The sequence below is a fragment of the Hemibagrus wyckioides genome, linkage group LG08 (genome assembly GCF_019097595.1).
Source record: "Hemibagrus wyckioides isolate EC202008001 linkage group LG08, SWU_Hwy_1.0, whole genome shotgun sequence".
Taxonomy (NCBI): domain Eukaryota; kingdom Metazoa; phylum Chordata; class Actinopteri; order Siluriformes; family Bagridae; genus Hemibagrus; species Hemibagrus wyckioides.
In genome coordinates, this window is record NC_080717.1 from 4218652 (window position 1) to 4241976 (window position 23325).

Here is a 23325-nt window from a genome sequence, read left to right on the forward strand (position 1 = left end):
TAAACCTGTCTATGGAATAATTTTTATATACTACACTTATTTTATAATATATAACTTCATTTAATTGGTATCATATATTTATAATAATATGGTGGTCAGATAAATTGTATGATCAAAGTTTTCATATGTGTATAGTGAGAAACCACCAAAAAAATTCTATAATTGATAAATAAATGTTTATTGAATGCAGTGTGAATTAGAAACCCCGGACTTCACAATCATTTTTATAGCTAAGTTGCTGGAATTATTCTTCTTTGTTGTCTGATGATTCACTACGGTGAAGTGTTCAGGGCACCAGATTCATGGAAAGAAACTAAACTGTAGAAGAAAGACAACAACAACAACCAAAAATCTTGATTAAAAGAGGATGGAAGGAAGTTTTCTCACAGACAACATCAGGTGCCCTTGTTGTATTTTTAGTGCTGATTTTAAAATCCACTGCTAAATTTAATCTCCACTGGTAAATTTTATATTTATAAACCATGATTTTTAGATTTCTTTCATTAGTGATGTAAATGTGAGCACAGAGGTGGGTGAAGAAAAACGAGCCCCATCCAGCTGTAGATTACAGCACCTTTTTTGAAAATACACCACGAAAATGGAAAATTACTTTTATTTAAATTCAGAAATATATTTATTTACATTTATTGTGTCTTTGGAAAAACAGAGTCATACAAATAAGGCCACAAAAAAGTCATACAAAAAATGGGTTTATTATGACACTTAAAATAAATTGTAGTGGGTGGGCATACAAAAACACATTAAAACACCACTTGTGTTATGAAACATCTATGTTACATCTTACAGTTTTCTTCACATCGGAGTACACACACTCATCTGATGAGCCAGGTTTTCTTTTTTCAGCTTTGGCTTTCCTCTTGGAGAATTGCAAAGCTGCATAATTCAGTGATTCAGCTTCAAATTCCTAAATAATAATAATAATAATAATAATAATAATAATAATAATAATAATAATAATAATAATAATAATAATAATAATAATAGAAAGAAGAAGTCCAGATCTCAGTAATAACTATACAATGTGGGTAACTACATTATACACACTAACTACACAGAACAAGAAAACCATCAATAAAAGCTTGGGATTGTTGTGCAAATCTTCACAAACTCACTGTATAAATTATATCCAGAACATTATTAAAAAAAAGTATCTGAATGCATTTCAGCATTTCACATATAGGAATATTAGTAATGAGATTCATAATAAATTTAGAAAACATAGTGATATCTATTGAAAGATATCTACAGAGTACATAATAGTGTAAAAGTCTGGGGGGTTTTTTGGGGTCCACATACCTGCCTTGTTCCTGGAGAATCTTCTAAAGAGGTGTTTTCTATGAACACAGAAGCACGTTTATTAGTGTTTTTCATAATAACAGTAACTATTATAATTATCTCATGACAAAACCACTTACTTTTATCACGTTTTCTTCTCCTCAGTATGTAATAAGTGAGACAGAAAATCAGAAGTGCGCACAAACCCAAAGCCGTTCCCAAACTGATCACTGTCCAATGTAGAGATCTGATCATTTCTGATACTGTTATTTCACCACATTATATTTATATTCATAAATATCATGCTTTATGAATTAAGGATACTTAAGACTGCATTATGTGGCAGCTTACCTGATTTGTGTTGTGTGTTCGAGTTAGTGTTGTTTCCATGCGGTGTTGGTTCACACACCACTGAGTTATTCCACAAAGCAGTTTTAGATGTTTCTGATACAATAGTAACATGCTCACCTATAAAAATTTATCATGATTTACTTACAAAAAGTTGTTTAAATGAAAATGAAAGTGAAAAATGAACGTTAATGATAATAAAGGAAAATATCACTACATAAAACCAGGAGCTTAAACATTTTAACTCAGAATCCTACCTTTAATTTTTAAATAAGTTCCATCTCCAAACACAATGTTGGGTCTTGTGAGTGCACAGTAGTACATGGCTTCATCGGACTGAATGATGTTTAAAATGATCATATTGAAGCAGTTTGAAGATCTTTCTATTTGGAAACGAGAGTTTTGGAATCCATTGTGAAACGCTTCTCCACTACTTTTAAATACTGTTACTATAATCTGAGGTTTTTTTCTGTTTGGTTGCTTAAACCAGACCATCAATCCAACTTCTTTTTCTAAAATACAACACTGCAGAGTAGCCGAGTCTCCGATATTCACACTGAGCTCTTTATCAGGCTGATAAACTGATGGGTCAGTGGCGGATTGTGCAGTAACCCAGTGTCTATCGGGTTGGACTGTAAGTAAAAAAACAAACAAAAAAAAAAAAACATTAATTTGGTAAAGAAAGTAATACAGATAACTTTACTGTAAAAATAATAGAAAGGACTTTTGCATGCAGTGTAATAATTGCCATAGACCTTTAAAAATACATCAAACTATAATTTGTTGAAAATACTTACACATGGTGCTGAATATCAAAATTAAAATCCATAAATCAGACATTTTCCATTTTCTCATTGTAAAGTGTTTGTTTGTTATTTATCAACAGTATATGAATGTGTGTAAAGCATGGTTTGAATTTATATTCATACTGCAGGTGGTCTGTACTGAACACGCCCAGAATATGATGTGATTGGTTGTAATCAAAGAACAAACAAGACAAGATGTTCACATGGTATTCTGATCTGCCTACATCTACACCACATATTTCCATATATGTGTATTGTTTTTGAGATATTATGACAAAGGTGATATGACAATGGAAAATGTGGGTTATTTTTACACTGACTTGTGCCTACACTAACATGCTGTTTATTTTAACTGCCCTCTGAAGTCACCTTGTCTGTACAAAATCTTCCTTATTTAATAACAGTCATTTGGGTCAGAGTACTGCATTTACATTAATCTTTCTGATACATAGATAGTACAGTATTATGGAGTAATGTATTTCAGTTTCAGTTTCTGAAATGCAACCTCATTTGCACAACATCATTAAAAATACCAACTGTGTTCCAGTGTTTAAAGAATCACCAAAATATAGGTTATACTCTTAATCACTCCAGATTGTGGCCCATCCTTGGACACCCTCCGTCCCCCAAACTCCTAAAAGATTCCTCAAGACATCACCATGTGTGGAGCAAGGTCACTGAGCATCTGAATGAATTACTAAAACACACTTGATGCACTCATCCAAGCACACAGCATCACCAAATATTCATAAACCCTAGTGGCTGTTAGAAGACATTCCTTAGTTCATCCTTTTCCCAAATGTTCTGCTGTTTGCTTATTCAATCGAACATGACAATAAATGGCCTGTCATTTAAAGTCAGTCATGCTAGAACATAGAAGAGTCTAGATGTCTCCTACCTTGTATCCTAAGAGATGGTGGGACCAGTCAAGCAGTGCTAGAAGATCTAAGGGAGTGGGCTGCAGTGTAAGAATGACAAGAGCTTTTACTTTATGAATGAAGAAGTAGTCAACAGATGCAAGTGATGTTTGAGTTTTAGAAGTACCCCTGACTAATGTTCTCCTAGTTCTACAGCAACAGAACACAATCCCAGGGTCTGTATTGTGGGTGTTTGGTGGCACCTTGCTTGCTAAAGACCTCTGTCCAGATGATGGATCTCTGTTTGCCCGTTCTTCATTCCCATTGCTTCAGGGCTTTCTATGAAAATTTATCCAAATGGAAACTGGAGACTGAGCAGCTCACTTGATTATCTTTGGGATAGCAGAATGTCTGGTTTAGTCAATGACAAAAACGCTCATTTTGAGGCTAGAGGTCAACCATCCAGCATCCACAGCCTGCTCTCAGACAGGAGGGGGACTGGGTCTCTATATATCTGCCCATGGTCCTTGTGTCTGCAAAATATGTAAAGATGTTATCCCAAGTCAGTCACATTTTGCTGTTAAATAAGTTAGCTATATCATGTTTAGAGATGTCACTTCCCAGTTGAATATGAGTACCAGGTCTTTCCAGCAGCTAGGAAGCTAGCATGTGTCCAACATACTCACACAGACATAGAAAAAGACATTTCTGTATTTCTCTGACATGTTCCTATTGGGACAGATCGGTGTGGTCCACCAACCTAGACTCTGGCGTGGATGATTTTTTTCAAATTTCAGTCAGTGAAGTGTGTAATCGGTATGGAAATCATCAGTGGTGGGCCGTCAGGGCCAGCAAGGTCTTCTCTGCTGGCCTAAACACCAGTGATCTGAATCACTGACTTGCATTTTAATATATTTAATATATTTTTCCATGAATGTGTATTAAATTATTCCCAATAGTCTATTCTCTACATTTCATAGCTTTTCTCTTGGTTGCGCTGCTTCCAGTAGTGTATATTTATGATAAGAGTATTTATCCAATCATATTTCAGCCAGTGGCTGACATCATGTGTCACCAGGGTGAAAAAAATCTGCCATAAGGCCTTCAGAATCAATAGTGCAGGCGCCCGTGGCTTAAAATAAGTGGCAATGAAATTGTTCCATTAACCAATCAGATTTCGAGTTGGCGTCACTGAGGCCATCTAGCAGGCGTACGATTACGTCAGCAATTTCCCGTCCTTTGATTGGATAATTGGAGTAGTCAGAGGCAGCGACCCGCCCATATACAGTGTTTCTATATTCGCTGTGTCTCATTTCGGATACTGCGTCCTCTGGAGATTGCAGTTTGCTGCATACGGCATCAAGAATGTTTTTGTTTTTTTTTTGAGAAAAGTAACCGTAATAAAATTGACTACTCCATCTAATGCTGTGGCATCATTTAAGGGGGGTTCAGCCCCAAATGAGGGAATAATAGTAAAAAATAAATAAATAAATAAAATAAAATAAAATAAAGGTTTGACTAACAGGGTAGGATGGTAAACTTATCACAGCATTCCACTGTATTGCATAGATGTGTATAACATTTGAGTACTGAACAAGCCAAATACGAGACTTTCTGATCACACACACACACACACACACACACACATGTCCTCTGATCCTCGCTCTGCGACGCCACGGTCTGTGGATTGAAGAATGCAGTGAAAGATGGGGAGGAGCCGAAGTCTGCCGCCGTTTTCATATGAAATGTAAAGGGGACTGAGGCGATCACCAATTTTGTGTACAGAATCGCAGAATTTTAGGGAGGCTGAGTAGAAAATGGCCTAGCGACGCCCATGGTGGTGTCATAATGATATAGAGGTGGATTAATTCAGGAAGGACACCAGTGAAGGCCTAGGTGTGAAATGCACAGTCCGCCACTGGAAATTATGTTCATTACATTTATGTAGAATTACACAAAAAATGTTCAGATATGTACCTGATATGCCTGTGTGTGCACCTTAAATTTCTGACTGCAATGTTGTTTTTAATTTCCTGTCTTTACACCTCCTATTCCCTTCCTGCACTGTCTCTACATGGGAGAGGTGGGTTTCCAATGAGCTCTGATTAATCCAATTGCGTCTTTTTCTTTTTAAATTACTTTTGTGCTTAAATCTGTCATCTAAATCATATGTGACATTATTTTTCATGTATATTTGATTTTTGTATTTTTATCAAGTTTGGTCACTTTTCTGTCCTCTGTGAACTTGAAGCACGTGTTAATTGCATTGCATTTCATTTTACAGGAATGAAAAAGGGCGAATACACACTCTAAATTATTTCTGTGTTTTATCAGGTATGCTGTTTGTTACAAATGTTAAATTAATTTCATTGCTTCAATATCTTCTTTTTTTGCTCCACTTTCTGCACTGTCTCTGTATAGGAGAGGAACGAAAAGGCCGAATACAAACTATTTCTGTGTTTTATCAGAAATTAAAAGAAGAATCGAACAGTCAGCTGATGTCCGCATGGTTATTCTGTTATCCAACGAAAAACACAACGCAGACAACACCGGGTACAAGTGAATGAATGACACTTGCTCTCTTAAGAGATCATAGCTATTACATCAGATCAAGAGGAAACAGTGAAACAAGGGAAATTTAAAACATTAAAACAAACACCCCCATAGTTTTGTTGGTGAATCACTGAAAGCCCTTATCATGAATCCCAGGCACCGTAAAACAAGAGCATGCAGAATTAGGAAACACTCTATCCATCCTAAGTACAGTCTCTTCTGCCTACTAGCATCTGGTAAGAGGTACTGCAACATTTCAGCCACAACCAACAGACTCTCTAACAGCCTTCTTTTTCCCGGAAGTAAAAGTCATACATGTTTCCAGTCTCAAAAGCAGATATAATACTTAACCATTTTATAGGATGTCCTCACAGATATTATTTTAGTTATGAGATAGATAGATAGATAGATAGATAGATAGATAGATAGATAGATAGATAGATAGATAGATAGATAGATAGATAGATAGATAGATAGATAGATAGATAAAATCTGGTATGAATCTATCTATATTTTTATTTGAGTTTACAAAATTATTTATTGCTTTTTTTCTTCTAATGACTGATTCTAGCAGTCACCAACTAAGCAAGTTTTTTTGGCTACATAAACTTTATTATATGGTTTTCGTTGTTAATGTATGTTTAAAATGATCTGATTCTTAAAACCAAGTGAGAAAGCATGAAAAGTACACACTCAATAAATAAATAAAAAAAATAATGAAAATCCTGGACTGCATGCTAAATGATTATGGCTCGATTTCTGAAACAATTTATCTTTGTTGTTTGATGCTTCACTTTGGTTCGAGTAAAAGTTTTACTTGACCCTCAATGGTGAAGAAACTTCTCCGCAATTAGGAAAACAACATTCACCTACAATATTAAATAAAACAAAAAATAATGACACTCTTAAAAGAGTTTGGAAGCCGATGCTGCACAAGCTCGGTATTAAGATCAATACATCAGTAACCTTTGTTATATTTGTATTGTTGATTTAATAATCCTCACTGCATTCACTGGATTTACTTATACACCAAAATAAAGAATTCCAAAATAAAATTTATAACACAAGGAGTTCTTTATCCTTAGCAGTGCCTAGTGCCAGAAACACGAGCTCGGAGATGAGAGATTAAAACAAGGTTCAATAATAATGTTGACCCACACCCATTTTTAAAATACACTAGCAATGAAACAATGCTATTGTTAAAATAAAAAAAAAGAACAGGTTTTTAATGGGATTGCTTTTTACATTTATTGTTTAATTAACAATAAATAGTCATAAACATGAAGACATAAAATCTGTAGACAGCACAATACAGATGCATTACAAAAAATCACAAAACAAAAAAATCATACAAGTTGGATTTTTTTAGAACTTCCCTGTGACTGAAAGTTCATACTTCAACACTTCAAAGAAATAATAAAATCAAATAAAATACATAAACATGAGTATTTCCTTTAACCATGAGCACAGAAATAAATCCTGAAGCATTGAAATGTCTATAAACTGCAAAATAACATCTTAAATATATGCAGCTTATATAATTCCTATTATGAGATTAGTGTAAACAAAAGATTTCTAGAATTTTCTACTTTTTTTTCATTGAAGTTAAATATATGAAGTGCATTTGCCTATGGTCAAAATATTTTCATGTATTTTTGGTAAAATACTGTCTGGTTATGAATCAACTATGTTATATCTAACAGTTGTAGTCACATCGGAGTACACACACTCATCTGATGAGCCAGGTTTCCTTTTTCCAGCTTTGGCTTTCTTCTTGGAGAACTGCAAAGCTGCATAATTCAGTGATTCCGCTTCAGATTCCTGAAGGTGAAGAAGTCCATATCAAATTAATAACCATATAATATGTGTAACTGCTCTATAGACACTAAGTACACAGAACAAGAGGAGCATCAAAATAAACGTTTGGGACTTTGCTGCAAATCTGAGCAAACTGACTGTGTACATTGTATCTAGAATATTGTAATGATTAATTAATATGAATGTAGTAATATTTCACCTACATACTGTAAGTACACATACCTGACTCTTTCCTGTGGAATGTCCTATAGGAGATTTCACTATCAATACAGAAACACACTTATTACTAAAACTAAAGTTAAATATATGTATTTTAATAAATATTATTTTTGTGATGACAAAAGCACTTACATCTAGAGTTTTCAGATTTTCTCCTCAGTATGAAATAAGTGAGACAGAAAATCAGAAGTGCGCACAAACCCAATGCCGTTCCCAAACCGATCACTGTCCAATGTAGAGATCTGATCATTTCTGATACTGTTATTTCACCACATTATATTTATACTACTACAAAAGATTTTCTAAGCAAATTATGCATATAAATTAAGACATCGTACCTGTGTTTTCCTGTGTGTTCATGTTAGTGTTGTTTCCATGCAGTGTTGGTTCACACACCACTGAATTATCACTCAGAGCAGGTTTAGGTGTTTCTGAAAGAATATTAACATGCTCACATATAAACATTTATCATGATTCACTTAGAAAAAGTCTGTATCTCAGTGTTGTTGAAGAAAACACAGTCAGTATTTTACTACTTCGCTATTATTTGTCTTCCAGGATGAACATGTTAATGGTAATAAGGGAAAGATTCGCACAACAATAGATTCATCAATTTTAGTGTGAGTCTTTTTTACCTTTAATTTTTAAATAAGTTCCATCTCCAAACACAAGGTTGGGTATCGTCACTGCACAGTAGTACATGGCTTCATCAGACTGAATGATGTTTAAAATGGTCATATTGCAGCAGTTTGAAGATCTCTCTATTTGAAAACGAGACTTTTGGAATCTAGAGTAAAACACTTCTCCACCACTTTTATACACTCTGACCATAAGCTGAGGTTTTTCTCTGTTTATTTGCTTAAACCATGTAATTATTCCAACTGCATTTTCAGCAATACAACACCGTAGAGTAGCCGAGTCTCCAATATTCACGCTGAGCTCTTTATCAGGCTGATAAACTGACTCTGTGAGGGACTGTGCAGTAACCCAGCGTCTACCAGGTTGAACTTTATCTAGAAAAACAAATTAGATAGTGAATGTAATTCAGATATTATTATACATAAAGAGTTATCAAAAACTAAAATAATGATATGTGATAAATGTTCCTTCTACATATAGTTTGAAAAAAGTAGTTTAGAATAATAGATTAATCGATTTAAAAAATAATAATAATTTGCTCAAATTACTTACACATGGTGATGAAGATCAAAATTAAAATCCAGAAACAGGTCATTGTTCATTTCTAATAAATTCTACAGAGCTTGTATTTCATTTATCAACAGAATATGAATGCACTTGAAGCATGGTTTGAAATTATATTTATACTTCAGGCAGTCTGTACTGAGAACGCCCAGAATATGACGTGATTGGTTGTATTAAAACAAAGCTATGATACGCAAGCAGATGGTGTTCTGATCTGCCTACATCTACACCACATTTTCCATATTTGTGTTTTGGTGTTGCACAGAGATATCATGATATAGATGTTATGATAGAATGGAAAATGTGGTTTACTCGTACACTGACCTGTGTCTACACTAACACTTCACTGTTGCAATTTTAATTGCTCACTTTGCTGAAAAACAATTCAACTTGTTTGTGCTGTAGATTTGTCCCTATACATTCCTGAAGTCAACGTCCTGGAACGTGTTTTCAGCTGTACTCTGAATTGTAGTGAAGTGTACGATATACGTAACTGTATGTCTTCATATATACAGCCTTGTTATATAATGATCAAAAAATAGCCAATAAATTCAAGGGCCTGCTCTGAGAATTGAAACAGATCAGTCTAAGTCACAATATTTCTTTTTGTCACAATATAAAATATATAACAGTGTAAAACTGTCAGTACATTTAAATACATCAGTTACTATAAATACAGCAACATTTCCTCAAGTGTTTATTGTAACTTAATTCTTTCTACACCTACATTTTACTAACAGAGCTTGAGGGGTGAGAATTTACTGCCACCCAGAGGATGATAGTGGTGTTTATTTAAATCATAATTCATTTGTTCATACTGGGTTCTCTTTCAAGGGAACTCAAAGCTGCATCATGGCTGATGTAAGCTCACTAGCAAGTAAGCTCCATTAACAGAGATAAAATAAAGGGACAAAACCTTTCTTTTAGACACAAGCACCTAGGGCTATCAACCAGTAGCCACTGGGCCCAGCCTGGCCTGTTAAGGCAATTTTAGCATTGCAGGCCAAGCCAGGGCTTAGGGCTCTGGCTCAAGAGCAGACATTTTTCATCCCTGCAGATACCTTTTTCAGGGTCACAAGGGTTATGCGTCATGAGCTTCATACCCCAGTTTCTCATCATGGGTCTCAATCTTAGGGCGTGTCTTCATTGCAAGGCTCTTTCAGCAAGTGCCTCTTTCTCAGGTTGGGGAGCAGACCAAGATGGCCACCCTGCCCATGGTATTTGGGAGGGCTAGTGTCTCTTATCACATATTGCCTGAAGAGTAGTTTCTACTGCAGTAACACTTCCTCTCAAAACTCAGGGGCTTCCTTTAGTGGTACCTTACATCAATTATTAGGGCAGTATATGTCTGTGCCCTCTGTTCAGATTGGCGCACCAGATCTTGCCCTAGGTACAGACCAGATATCTCTTGCTGAGTGTGATTTACAGTCCAGGGCATGTGATCATGAGCCAGACTTTCTTCTGAGGCAGAGGCTAATATCTGGGGAATGGCATGTCTACCTGTAGGTGGTGTTATGCATTTGACAATTTTTGGTAGGGCAGAAGTGGCTTTTTTCACCCCTGAGGTGTCGTCTCACTCTCCCCTGTGCCTTTCTCTTATGGTGCAAATATAGCTCTTACTGTACACTTTCCCTGATAGCTCTGTCATGGGAGCTCTAGCCAGAGTATGCCACAACCAAGTCTGCCTGTTGCTGGTGGCTTCTCATTGGCCCACCTGAATCTAGCTTGTGGACCTAAATTCCTTTCTGGACTGTGCTCATTGAGGGATTCCTGTCAGGTGGAACCTCCTCTCTCAGGCACAGGGGGCAAATCTTCACCCCACCTGGAGTTTGGAACCTCCTAGACTTCAGTCTCCCAAGCAAGGTTGTGGAGACTACAGACCGCTTCCCTCCTTTGAAGATCTTCCTATCCAAAACCGAGACTTCGGTTTTTGGAATCTAGTGTGAAACACTTCTCCACCACTTTTAAATACTGATACTATAAACAGGTTTTTTCTGTTTGGTTCCTTAAACCAGGCCATCATCCCAAATTCTTTATCTAAAACACAACATTGTAGAGTAGCTGAATCTCCGATATGCACACTGAGCTCTTTATCAGGACGATCACCTGGTAACTCTGTGAGGAATTGCACAGTAACTCAGCGTCTACCAGGGCAGACTGTATCTATAAAAACACATTAATTAGGTAATGAATGTAATTCAGATAACTTTACTTCTGCATACAGAGTAATAATTGCCATAGACTTTTAAAAATACATCAAACAAGAAGGGAATAATCTGTACAAATTACATACACATGGTGTTGAAGATCAAAATTAAAATCCATAAATCAGTCATTTTTTATTTCTTATGAACTGTAAAGTGTATGTTTGTTATTTATCAACTGAATATGAATGTGCATGAGGCATCATTTGAATTCATATTCATACTGCAGGCGGTCTGTACTGAACACACCTAGAATATGATGTGATTTGTTGTAATACATAAAAAAGGCATGATATACACATGGTCTTCTGATCTGCCAACATCTACACCACATACTGTATTTCCATATGTGTATTGCTTTTGAGATATCATGACAAATGTGATATGACAATGGAAAATGTGGGTTTTACACTGACATGTGCCTATATTAGCATGCTCCCCTCTGAATTCATCTTCTTTGTACAAAATCTTCCTTATTTAATAACATTTGGGCCAGAATACTGCTTTTACATTAATTTGTCTGATACATAGATAGTACAGTATTATGGAGTAATTTACAGTAATACCTCACAGATCCGCATCCCACAATTCGTGACTTCACTGATCCACGAAATTTTCATTGAAACCTAACTAATTTGCATTTGCAAATTTTTTGCAGACCCACGAAATCCTCACAAAATCCTGCAAAGTGTTTACGGCTAATTTCGTGACTACTTATACATTTTCATGCTTTTTAATGCAAAATTATTAAGAAAAATTTACTCTATTAATTTAGTAATATAAATATAAAAGTAAAATCAACAAAATATCAATATAAATAAAATATAAATATTATTTTAATTATATCAAACGTCACCGATATCACATACGTACAGTACAGCCATTACGTGTCATGATTTTACCCTGCACTCTCTCCGTCTCGCCTCGTGCTTCCAGGGCGGTGGCCACCTGGGATCACCTGCTTCCGGGTTACCTCCATTTTATACTCACCTGCGCTATTTAAGGACGTGGCTTTCACGCTCTCCCTGCTGGATGATCTCTCCAGTTTGCCTCACGCTCGACAGAACCGGCTTGCTGTCACCTGTCGCAGTTCCTTCCTACTTCTGACTTCTTCACATTTTTTGTTCCTGGTTTTCGCCGTGAGTTTTCTGTTTCTTTTTTTCCGGCTCAGTTTGGTTTGGTTTTGCCGGGTCCTCTGCCTCTCTGTTTTCCGTGGCATTTTGTGTTTCCTGTTTTTGCTTCGGCTGTTTTTTTCCTCCGTTCCTTTCTTGTGGATTATTTCTAGCGGATTTTTTGGTTTTCCTTCTCTCTAGAGGCGGCTCCTTTTTTCCGCCTGTGGATTATTTCTTTGTGGGTTTTCTTATATTATTATGGATTCTGACATTTTTCCCGGGGATTTACTTTGTGGATTATTGATTTTTGTCGTCGCTGATTACTGACTCTGTTTCCGCTGTGGATTATATTGGGTGGAGTTTGGTTTATGTTTTTTTTTTCACATTGAACCTCCTCTATGGACTGCCCTTGCTATCATTGAACTGTGTTCTCCTTTTCTCTTCGTGTATGTTTTTTCTGATTCCCTCTACTGTGTGTGGATTTGGGCTTCATATTAAATATACTATTGTTCACACTACCTGACGTCCTGCATTTGGGTCCACCGTGTGTTTCTTGACAGCATCATCCGGCCAGACATGGACCCAACAGATGCTCAGAGTTTTCAGGCCCAATTGGAGGCCCTGTCTCAGGCCTCTACTACTCAGGAGCCCTACTTGCAGGACTTATCAGGAGCTATGCAGGACCTCGTTCACAGAATGAACCAGCTTTCCAGTTCTCAGGGCTCTCCTGCACCACCAGTTACCATTTTGTTGCCTAACCTGCCCCATCCAGAGCATTTCTCAGGGGAACCTGGTTCTTGCTGGGCATTCTTGATGCAGTGTTCTGTCATTTTCAGCCGTCCTCCTTTTCCTCAGAATGAGCAAAGGTGGCCTACGTCATCTCTCGGGAGTGGGAGCATCAGTCTGCTATCTGCACCTCCTTTGATGCTTTCTCACAAGAGATCCGTAAAGTCTTCGATACCACTACCCCTCAGCGGGATGCCGCTCGGGCCCTGTTCAACACCTCACAGGGGGCGTCCACTGTCTCAGAGTATGCAGTAAGTTTTCGTACAGTGGTGGCTGACTTGGGGTGGAATGCTACTGCCCTCTATGATGCCTTCTTTGGAGGACTCGCTGATGAAGTGGAGGACGAACTCGCTGTCCGGGAACTCCCACTTGAGCTGGACGACCTGATCTCCCTGGCCATCCTTATTGATTGTCAGATCAGAGAGCGTCGCAGCAAGAAGGGAACGCCGCGCAGTTGGCGAACCAAACCAGGGTGGGCCCCACCAGGAACCCCACCCTCACAAAGGTCCTTAGCAGCGCAATCTTCGACCTTACATCCTTCTCAGCCCCAACTCATGGAGATTGGATGACATCGTTTGACTGACTCTGAGAATGATAGACGCTTGAATGGACTTTGCCTCTACTGTGGTAACCCGGGTCATTTCACAAGCTCCTGCCAGCAAAAGGACAGGATCGTCCCTGAAAGGGGAGCCAGCGGCAAGCCCACCAGTTCCAGCCTCCTCCAAACCATTGCTCAAGGCCCACATCACTGTGAACTCCGTTAACCAAAAGCTGGCGGTCTTCCTGGACTCAGGTGCGGACTCAGAGTTTATGGATCAGGAACTGGCACAGCAACTAGGGGTCGATACTGAGCCACTACCAGCCCTGCTTCAAGTTCGGGCCCTGGATGGCCATATCCTCCACAATGTTCATCATAGGACGAAGCCCCTACTGGTTACCATGGCTGAGTACCACCAGAAGTGGCTGTTGTTTCTCATCATCTCCTCTCCTCAAGCCCCCATCATGTTTGGGTTTTCCTGGTTAAAGAAACATAATCCCCACATAGACTAAATTAGCAGTCGAGTTCTCAGCTGGAGTACCTTCTGCTATTCCTATTGCCTCCGTCCAAGCCCTCCCCATCCACCCCTCACAGCCAATGTAACCCTTCTTGACCTCAGTACCGTACCTTCCGTTTACCATGACATCAGGGCAGTTTTCTGCAAGGCCAGGGCTTCATCCCTGCCCCCTCACCGGGCCTACGACTGTGCCATTGACATTCTGCTAGGCACCATGCCCCCCAGGGGGTGTCTCTACCATCTTTCGGGACCTGAAAGGGAGGCTATGGACACATACATTCAGGGCTCCCTCGCCGCGGGTATCATATGGCCATCCTCTTCCCCCGCAGGAGCAGGGTTCTTCTTTGTCGAGAAAAAGGACAAGTCCTTGCGTCCCTGCATTGATTACCGAGGGCTCAACGAGACCACCATTAAGAATCGCTACCCTTTACCGCTCATGTCTTCTGCTTTTGAGCTCCTCCAGGGGGCCACCATCTTCACCAAAGCTTGATCTACGCAATGCGTATCACCTTGTCTGAATCCACGAGGGCAACAAGTGGAAGACGTCCTTTAACACGCCCTCAGGCCATTATGAGTATTTGGTAATGCCGTTTGGCCTGACCAACGCCCCTGCTGTTTTTCAAGCTCTCATAAATGATGTCTTCCGAGACATGATCAACTGATTTGTCTTTGTTTACTTTGATGACATCCTTGTCTACTCTTCCTCCCTGGAGGAACACATCCATCATGTCCATGCCATTCTCCAGCGCCTGCTCCAGAACCAACTGTATGTGAAGGCTGAGAAGTGTGAGTTTCATGTTTCCCGCACTACCTTTTTGGGACTTGTACTCTCAGCCAGAAACATACAGATGGACCCTGATCGTGTCAAGGCTGTCAAGGACTGGCCCCATCCTGAATTCCGAAAGCAGCTGCAGCAGTTCCTTGGCTTTGCTAATTTCTATCGCAAGTTCATCCATGGCTATAGCTCTGTCACCGCCCCCCTTCATCATCTCACCTCCTCCCTCATGAACTATTCTTGGTCTCCAGAAGCAGAACGGGCTTTCCTCTAGCTCAAAAATTTGTTTACCACTGCCCCTATCTTGTCCTTACTGGACCCCTTTCAACAATTTATCGTGGAGGTGGATGCCACTGATCTAGTATAGGGGTGGACCTGTCCCAACATCATCCTGGAGAAAACCGCCTGCACCCCTGTGCATTCTTCTCTCGGCGATTGAGCTCAGCAGAATGGAATTATGTGGTGGGAGAATTGCTGGCCAGCAAAATGGCGCTCGAGGAGTGGCGTCATTGGATGGAAGGTACGGAGGAGCCTTTTATTGTATGGACCAATCACAAGAATCTAGAGTACCTCCAGACTGCAAAGTGGCTAAACCCTTGTCAGGTCCGATGGGCACTCTTCTTTGGGAGGTTCCGGTTCTCCCTCTCCTACCACCCAGGGTCCAAGAATGGCAAACCTGATGCCCTTTCTCATCAGTTCACCCCAACAGAAGGGGAGCCTGTGGCGGAACGCCCCCTCCCCTCTGCTGTAGTCATCTGGGCCTTGCACCTAGATATCGAGAGGAGGGTTCAACGGGCCGTTGCTAATCAACTCATCCCTGAACGCTGCCTCGAAGGGAAACTCTTTGTCCCGGCACCCTTACGCTCCCAAGATCTCCAGTGGTGCCACAGCTCTTGCCTGTTCTGTCATCCAGGCTCCACCCGCACTCTCGCCCTGTTGCTTCAGCGCTTCTGGTGGCCCTCTCTTAGGAGGGATGTACGTGAATTTGTGGGGGCATGCCAGGTATGCTGCCAGCAGAAGAGTTCCAGGACTCCACCCACTGGCTTTCTCCGCCCACTCCCTATACCCAAGCGACCATAGTCCCATATATTCATTGACTTTGTCACTGGCCTTCCTTTGTTTTCTGGCAACACCTCAATCTTCACAGTGGTCGACCGATTTTCTAAGGTGGCCCATTTCATCCCATTACCTAAACTTCCCTCCGCCAAGGAGATGGCCCAACACCTTCTCCAGCACATTTTTCGATTGCATGGTCTGCCTCACGATATTGTCTCGGACCTGGGCCCCCAGTTCACTGCTAACTTTTGGAAGGAGTTTTGCCAGCTCCTGGGAATAACTACCAGTCTTTCTTCTGGCTTTCATTCTCAGACCAATGGTCAAACTGAACGATTTAACCAGGACCTTGAGACCGGTCTTCAGATCCTTTGCATGGAAAATCCCTTGTCCTGGTCTTCCAACCTGGTGTGGGTCGAGTATGCTCACAATTCCCTTTTGTCTGCTGCCACTGGACTGTCCTCGTTTGAAGCCGCATATGGCTACCAACCCCCACTGTTTTCTTCGCAGGAGTTGGAGGCCTCAGTTCCCTCTGCTCTTGCTCTGGTCCAACGTTGTAGGCGTGTCTGTAGAAGGGTCCAGGTCACACTACTCAAGTCATCCAGAAACAATGCTCACTGGGCCAATCGTAAACGCCGTCCTGCACCTCCCTACAGCAAAAGGTTTGGCTCTCCACCCAGGACCTTCCACTCAAGGTTGCCTGCCGGAAACTGGCACCTCACTTTGTCAGGCCATTCCCCATATCCAAGGTTATCAACCCTGTTGCCATTCATCTCAAGATCCCCAGAGCCCTTAGGATCCACCCTACTTTTCATGTCTCCCACCTCAAGCCGGTACGAGCCTGTTTGCTGATGATTTTTTCCTTGGTTTTTATACAGGCGATAATGTATTCTATTTTTACATCAAACATTTATTTCTTTTTCAATGGTAATGTATTAAGCTAACTTTTAAATGAAATGAAAGTGTTTTGGGAGCTTGATCGAGGTCATATTTAGGGTTTAAACTCTAAAAATAAACATTTACAATACAATATTAGCATTTTTAGCATTTTTAGTGACTCCACCGCACATCCTCAAAACCTTGTCAGGTATTACCGTATTCCAGTTTCAGTTTCTGAAATGAAATAAACAGCATATCTGCAGCTGCCTGTGCACAATATTGAACATCATTGAAAATACCAAATGTGTTCCAGAGTTTATGCTAAAAAGCATCGCCAAAATGTAGATTATATATACATAATCACTCCAAATTGTGGCCGATTTTTGGACCCCTCAATCCCCAAAACTCCTACAAGATACCTCAAGACATCATCATGTGTGGAAAGTGTTACTGAGCATCATCTGAAAGAATTACTAGAACACATTTGGTGCATTCATCAAACCAAACAGCATCACCAAATTAATACCAAATATTAATAAAACCCACTGGCTGCAGAGAACACATTCTTTAGTTCATCCTTTTCCCAAATGTTCTGCAGTATGCTTATTCAATCTATCATGCAATATATGGCCTCTCATTTGTTGACAGTCAATGACTCAGCTGCTAGGGGACATCTAGGGGAAGTCTAGTGTGTCCTAAATTTTACTCTAAGACAGGGGTCCCCAACCACTGGGCCTGGGCACTGGGCCATGGACCATTTGGTACCGGGCCGCAAAGAAACCATAAGCTTATAATTTTATTTATATAACTTGAAATTATATGTATTTATTTTAAAAACTTGCCACTGCCACCCATGCCTCACTCCCACATTTGACGAAGCCACAGGTTTTTCCATACATCAGTAATGCTGAGTTCACCCTGCATGGTTTAAGCCCTGATTTTCAGTTGCCAACAGGTTTTGCGAAATCGCTGACAAATGCCAGAAATTGGAGGCAAATCAGAGCTCCTGCACACGAAACAATCGCGCAGTGTGAATTACCAATGACATGATCTGACCTAGTCACAGATGAGTCGCCGATGTCCGTGAAATATTTGCCATGCTAAATATCTGGACCTGTCAGTGACTCAAAATCATGCAGTGTGAAAGGAGTTCTGACCGAAACATACCTTGGTAATGACCTACAACTAAAGATACAGGGCAGCAGGAAGTTCAGGGAGGAGTTATAGACCAAAATATCAGCAAGAACGGCTTCAATTAAAGCACAATATTATAGTTTAATAGAATTTATAGGTTTTTATAAAAAGAAATGTCTTAAATATAATTATGTCAGAATAAATACGCTTTACAATTACATCAAACAGAAATAAAGCAAAAACATTTGCTTTACCAGCCACATCAGCTCATTGCAAAATTATTCATTTGGTCAATTCTGCAAAACACACAATCCTTTTTCCGCGCACTAACCATTTGGATTGCGGTTGATTCTCCCTATTGTGAAGTCATGCAGTGTGAAACCTCTTGTCGCCGATCAATCGTGCAGTGTGAACACAGCACCGACTGAATGCTACCGCAGATAGTCGCGCAGTGTGAATGCAAAAGTGATCCGACCACTCAGATCGGGCCACCGAAAAATTGTCTGGTATCAAACCGGTCTGTGGTACAAAAAAGGTTAGGGAACCCTGCCCCAAGAGATGGTGGAACCAGTCGAGCAATGCTAGAAGATCTAAGGGAGTGGGCTGCAGTGTAAGAATGATAAGAGTTTTTACTTTATGAATGTACTCAACAGATGCAGGTGATGCAGGATTGTCAGAAGTACCCCTGACTAATGCCATCCTGGTTCTACAGCAACAGAACAAAATCCCAGGGTCTGTATTTTGGGTGTTTGGTGGCACCTTGCTAGCTAAAGACTTCTGCCTAGATGATGGATCTCTGTGTGCTTGTTCTCCATTCCCATTGCTTCAGGGCTTTCCATATATCCACATGGAAAGTGGAGACTGAGCAGCTCAGTTGATTATCTTTGGGACAGCAAAATGTCTGGTTTAGTCAATGACAAAAAAGCTCATTTTGAGGCCAGAGGTCAACCAACCAGCATCCACAGCCTGGTCTCAGACAGGAGGGGGACTGGATCTCTATAAATCTACCCATGGTCCTAGAAACAGTGTGTGGAAAATATATAGAAATGTTATCCTAAGTCAGTCACATTTTGCTGTTAAATAAGTTATATCATGTTTAGAGATGGGCAGCACGGCGGCTTAGTGGTTAGCACTGTTGCCTCACAGCAAGAAGGTCCTGGGTTTGAATCCTGGGGTCGAACAGGCTGGGGCCTTTCTGTGTGGAGTTGGTATGTTCTCCCCGTGCCTGTGTGGGTTTACTCCGGGTACTTCGGTTTCCTCCCACAGTCCAAAGACATGTACATTAGGTTGATTGGTAATTCTAAATTGTCCATAGGAGTGAGTGTGTGGTTGTTTGTCTATGTGTGGCCCTGCGATGGACTGGTGACCTGTCCAGGGTGTACCCCTGCCTTTCACCCTATGTGCGCTGGGATCCAGCAGACCCCCGTGACCCTAGGAGTCCTAGGAATAAGCGACATAAGAATGAATGTTTAGAGATGTCACTTCCCAGTTACTATCTGAGGACCAGGTCTTTCAAAGCAGCTGGGAAGCTAGCATGTGTCCAGCACACACACAGACATTGCTGTATTTTTCTGACATGTTCCTATTGGGACAGATGTGTTTGGTCCACCAACCTATACTCTAGAGTGGATTAATTTTTTTTTTCAAATTTCAGTCAATGATGTGAATTAAAGACACTTGCTTTCTTAGGAGATCATAGATCATACATCAGATTGAGAGGAAACTAAAATCACTAAAAACACCCTTATGATGAATCCCAGGAACAGTAAAACAAGAGCATGCAGAATCATCAAACTCTCTATCCATCCTAAGCACAATCTCTTCTGCCTACTAGAATCTGGTAAGAGGTACTGCAACATTTCAGCCACAACTGACAGACATTCTAACAGCTTCTTTTTCCAGGAAGTAACAGTCGTAGATCTAAAGCTTTTCAGTTTCAAAAGCAGATATACCACTTAACCATTTTTATATAATGTCTCTACAGATATTATTTCAGTTAACAGATTTAGATATTTTTTAATTCATTATTAGGAAATCAACACTTAATGAAGTCTAGTCTGAATCTATTCACTATCTTTTTCTATCTTTTTCTTTTTTTCATTTAATGACCAATTCCTGTGGTGTCATCAATTAAGTTTTTTTGCTACTTGGTAATTGGTAATATATGCTTTTTGACCATTATCTGATGGTCAAAATCGTATGAGAAAGCATGAAAAATCCACACTCGATGAATAAATAATGAAAATACTGAACCGGATGATAAATGATTATGACTCGATTTCTGAAACAATTTATCTTTGTTGTTTGATGCTTCACTTTGGTTCAAGTAAAATGTGTGTGAAAAAGTTTTACTTGACCCTCAATGGTGAAGAAACTTCTCCACATTTAAGAAAACAACATTCACCAACAATATTAAATAAAAATAAAAATTAATTTCACTCTAAAAAGAGTTTGGAAGCCGATGCTGCACAAGCTCGGTATTAAGATTAATACATCAGTAACCTTTGTTATATTTTTATAGCTGATTTAATAATCCTCACTGCATTCACTGGCCTCACTTATACTCCAAAATAAAAAAACTCCAAAATAAAATTAATAACGCAAGGAGTTCTTTATCCTTAGCAGTGCCTATTGCCAGAAATACGAGCTCAGAGGTGAGAGAATAAAACAAAGTTTAATAATAATGTTGACCCACATCCCTTTTAAAAATACACTAGCAATGAAACAATGCTACTCTTAAAAATAAAGAACAGGTTTTTAATGGGATTGATTTTTACATTTATTCCGTCATTACCAATAATTAGTCATACAAATGAGGACATAAAATCTGTACAGCACAAAATACAGATGCATTACAAAAAATCACAGAACAAAAAATAATACAAGTTGGATTTTTTAGAATTTCACTGTGACTGAAAGTTCATACTTCAACACTTCAAAGAAATAATAGTTTAAAATACATAAACATGAGTATTTCCTTTAACCATGAGCACAGAAATAAATCCTGAAGCATAGCAATGTCTCTAAACTGAAAAAAAATGAAAAACATCTTAAATACATGCAACTTTAATATATTTTTTGTTATGAGATTAGTGTAAAAAAAAAGGATTATTTCTAGAATTATTTTCTGCCTTTTTCTGTTTGCATAACATATGTCATATCACTGAAATTAAATATATGAAGTGCATTTACTTTACATGTATTGGTCGGGTTATAAATCAACTATGTTATATCTTACAGTTTTCTTCACATCGGAGTACACACACTCATCTGATGAGCCACGTTTCCTTTTTTCAGCTTTGGCTTTCTTCTTGGAGAACTGCAAAGCTGCATAATTCAGTGATTCAGCTTCAGATTCCTGAAGGTGAAGAAGTCCATATCAAATCAATAACCATATAATATGTGTAACTGCTCTATAGACACTAAGTACACAGAACAAGAGGAGCATCAAAATAAACGTTTGGGACTTTGCTGCAAATCTGAGCAAACTGACTGTGTACATTGTATCTAGAATATTGTAATGATTAATTAATATGAATGTAGTAATATTTCACCTACATACTGTAAGTACACATACCTGACTCTGTTCTGCGGAATGTCCTATAGAAGATTTCACTATCAATACAGAAACACACTTATTACTAAAACTAAAGTTAAATATATGTATTTTAATAAATATTATTTTTGTGATGACAAAAGCACTTACATCTAGAGTTTTCAGATTTTCTCCTCAGTATGAAATAAGTGAGACAGAAAATCAGAAGTGCACACAAACCCAAAGCCGTTCCCAAACCGATCACTGTCCAATGTAGAGAGCTGATCATTTCTGATACTGTTATTTCACCACATTATATTTATACTACTACAAAAGATTTTCGGAGCAAATTATGCATATAAATTAAGACATCGTACCTGTGTTTTCCTGTGTGTTCATGTTAGTGTTGTTTCCATGCAGTGTTGGTTCACACACCACTGAATTATCACTCAGAGCAGGTTTAGATGTTTCTAATAGAATATTAACATGCTCACATATAAACATTTATCATGATTCACTTAGAAAAAGTCTGTATCTCAGTGTTGTCAAAGAAAACACAGTCAGCATTTCATTATTTTCTATTATTTGTCATCCCACTACCATAAAACAATAGATTCATCAATTTCCGTGCGAATCTTTTTTACCTTTAATTTTAAAATAAGTTCCATCTCCAAACACAAGGTTGACTCTCGTCAGTGCACAGTAGTACATGGCTTCATCAGACTGAATGATGTTTGAAATGGTCATATTGAAGCAGTTAGAAGATCTTTCTATTCGAAAACGAGACTTTTGGAATCCAGTGTAAAACACTTCTCCACCATTTTTATACACTGTGACTATAATCTGAGGTTTTTCTCTGTTTGTTTGCTTAAACCACGTAATTATTCCAAATGTGTTTTCTGGAACGCAACACCGCAGAGTGGCCGAGTGGCCAATAGTCACACTGAGCTCTTTATCAGGCTGATAAACTGGTGACTCTGTAGTGGATTGTGCAGTAACCCAGCGTCTACCAGGTTGAACTGTATCTAGAAAAACAAATTAGGTAGTCAAAGTAATTCAGATATTATTATGCATAAAGTGTTATTGAAAATCACTACAAAGGAATGATATTTGATAAATGTTCCTTCTACATACAACTTAATAGTTTTTATGTACATTTTATTGTAGATGTAGATAAGTAGAGTAGATTTAAAAACTAACAATAATTTGCTCAAATTACTTACACATGGTGCTGGAGATCAAAATTAAAATCCAGAAATTGGTCATCGTTCATTTCTTATAAATTCTACAGTGCTTGTATCACATCTATAAACAGAATATGAATACACCTGAAGCATGGTTTGAAATTATATTTATACTTCAGGCAGTCTGTACTGAGAACGCCCAGAATATGATGTGATTGGTTGCATTAAAACAAAGCTATGATACGCAAGCAGATGTTTTTCTGATCTGCCTACATCTGCCCCAAATTTTCCATTTGTGCTTTGGTGATGCACAGAGAAATCATGACATAGATGTTCTGACAGAATGGAAAATGTGGTTTACTCATATACTCACCTGTATCTACACTAACGTCTCACTGTTGTTCATTTTAATTGCCTACTTTGCTCACAAACAAATCAAATTGCATGTACTGTAGACTTGTCCCTATACATTCCTGATGTCACCATCCTGGAACGTGGGAGTCAGTGC

General features: G+C 39.0%; 2 protein-coding genes and 1 gene segment (V, D, J or C); all 3 read right to left on the reverse strand.

Moving 5' to 3' along the window:
- Positions 1-694: 694 nt before the first annotated feature.
- On the reverse strand, positions 695-2573 carry LOC131357744 (uncharacterized). 2 transcript variants are annotated; one of them, XM_058397007.1, is made up of 6 exons: positions 2442-2573; positions 1902-2276; positions 1648-1764; positions 1437-1526; positions 1318-1355; positions 695-925 (listed from the first exon to the last, which is right to left on the reverse strand). In XM_058397007.1, the coding sequence occupies exons 1-6, from the start codon at positions 2497-2499 to the stop codon at positions 779-781; spliced, it is 825 nt and encodes a 274-aa protein (XP_058252990.1). In that variant the 5' UTR covers positions 2500-2573; the 3' UTR covers positions 695-778. The 2 variants fall into 2 exon arrangements, with proteins under 2 accessions (XP_058252990.1, XP_058252989.1); XM_058397006.1 differs by having other exon boundaries at positions 1318-1526.
- Positions 2574-7094: 4521 nt separating this feature from the next.
- Positions 7095-9183, reverse strand: LOC131357749 (uncharacterized). Its single transcript, XM_058397020.1, has 6 exons — positions 9089-9183; positions 8533-8910; positions 8236-8328; positions 8030-8122; positions 7901-7938; positions 7095-7681 (listed from the first exon to the last, which is right to left on the reverse strand). The coding sequence occupies exons 1-6, from the start codon at positions 9129-9131 to the stop codon at positions 7535-7537; spliced, it is 792 nt and encodes a 263-aa protein (XP_058253003.1). The 5' UTR covers positions 9132-9183; the 3' UTR covers positions 7095-7534.
- An 11683-nt stretch (positions 9184-20866) lies between these two features.
- Positions 20867-22951, reverse strand: LOC131358119 (T-cell receptor alpha chain V region RL-5-like). The segment is given in 5 exon segments: positions 20867-21456; positions 21676-21698; positions 22011-22103; positions 22278-22658; positions 22857-22951. Coding segments are annotated over 5 exon segments (687 nt in total).
- Positions 22952-23325: the final 374 nt, after the last annotated feature.

Coding starts and splice junctions, on each gene's coding strand:
- LOC131357744 (XM_058397006.1), bottom strand. CDS start 2,499: ATGAGAAAATGGAAAATGTCTGATTTATGGATTTTAATTTTGATATTC. Junction 1,765..1,901: donor AACTTATTTAAAAATTAAAG/GTAGGATTCTGA, acceptor AAATTTTTATAG/GTGAGCATGTTACTATTGTA. Junction 926..1,317: donor ATTCTCCAGGAACAAGGCAG/GTATGTGGACCC, acceptor ATTATTATTTAG/GAATTTGAAGCTGAATCACT.
- LOC131357749 (XM_058397020.1), bottom strand. CDS start 9,131: ATGACCTGTTTCTGGATTTTAATTTTGATCTTCATCACCATGT. Junction 8,911..9,088: donor TTTGATCTTCATCACCATGT/GTAAGTAATTTG, acceptor TTGTTTTTCTAG/ATAAAGTTCAACCTGGTAGA. Junction 7,939..8,029: donor AAAATCTGAAAACTCTAGAT/GTAAGTGCTTTT, acceptor CTGTATTGATAG/TGAAATCTCCTATAGGACAT.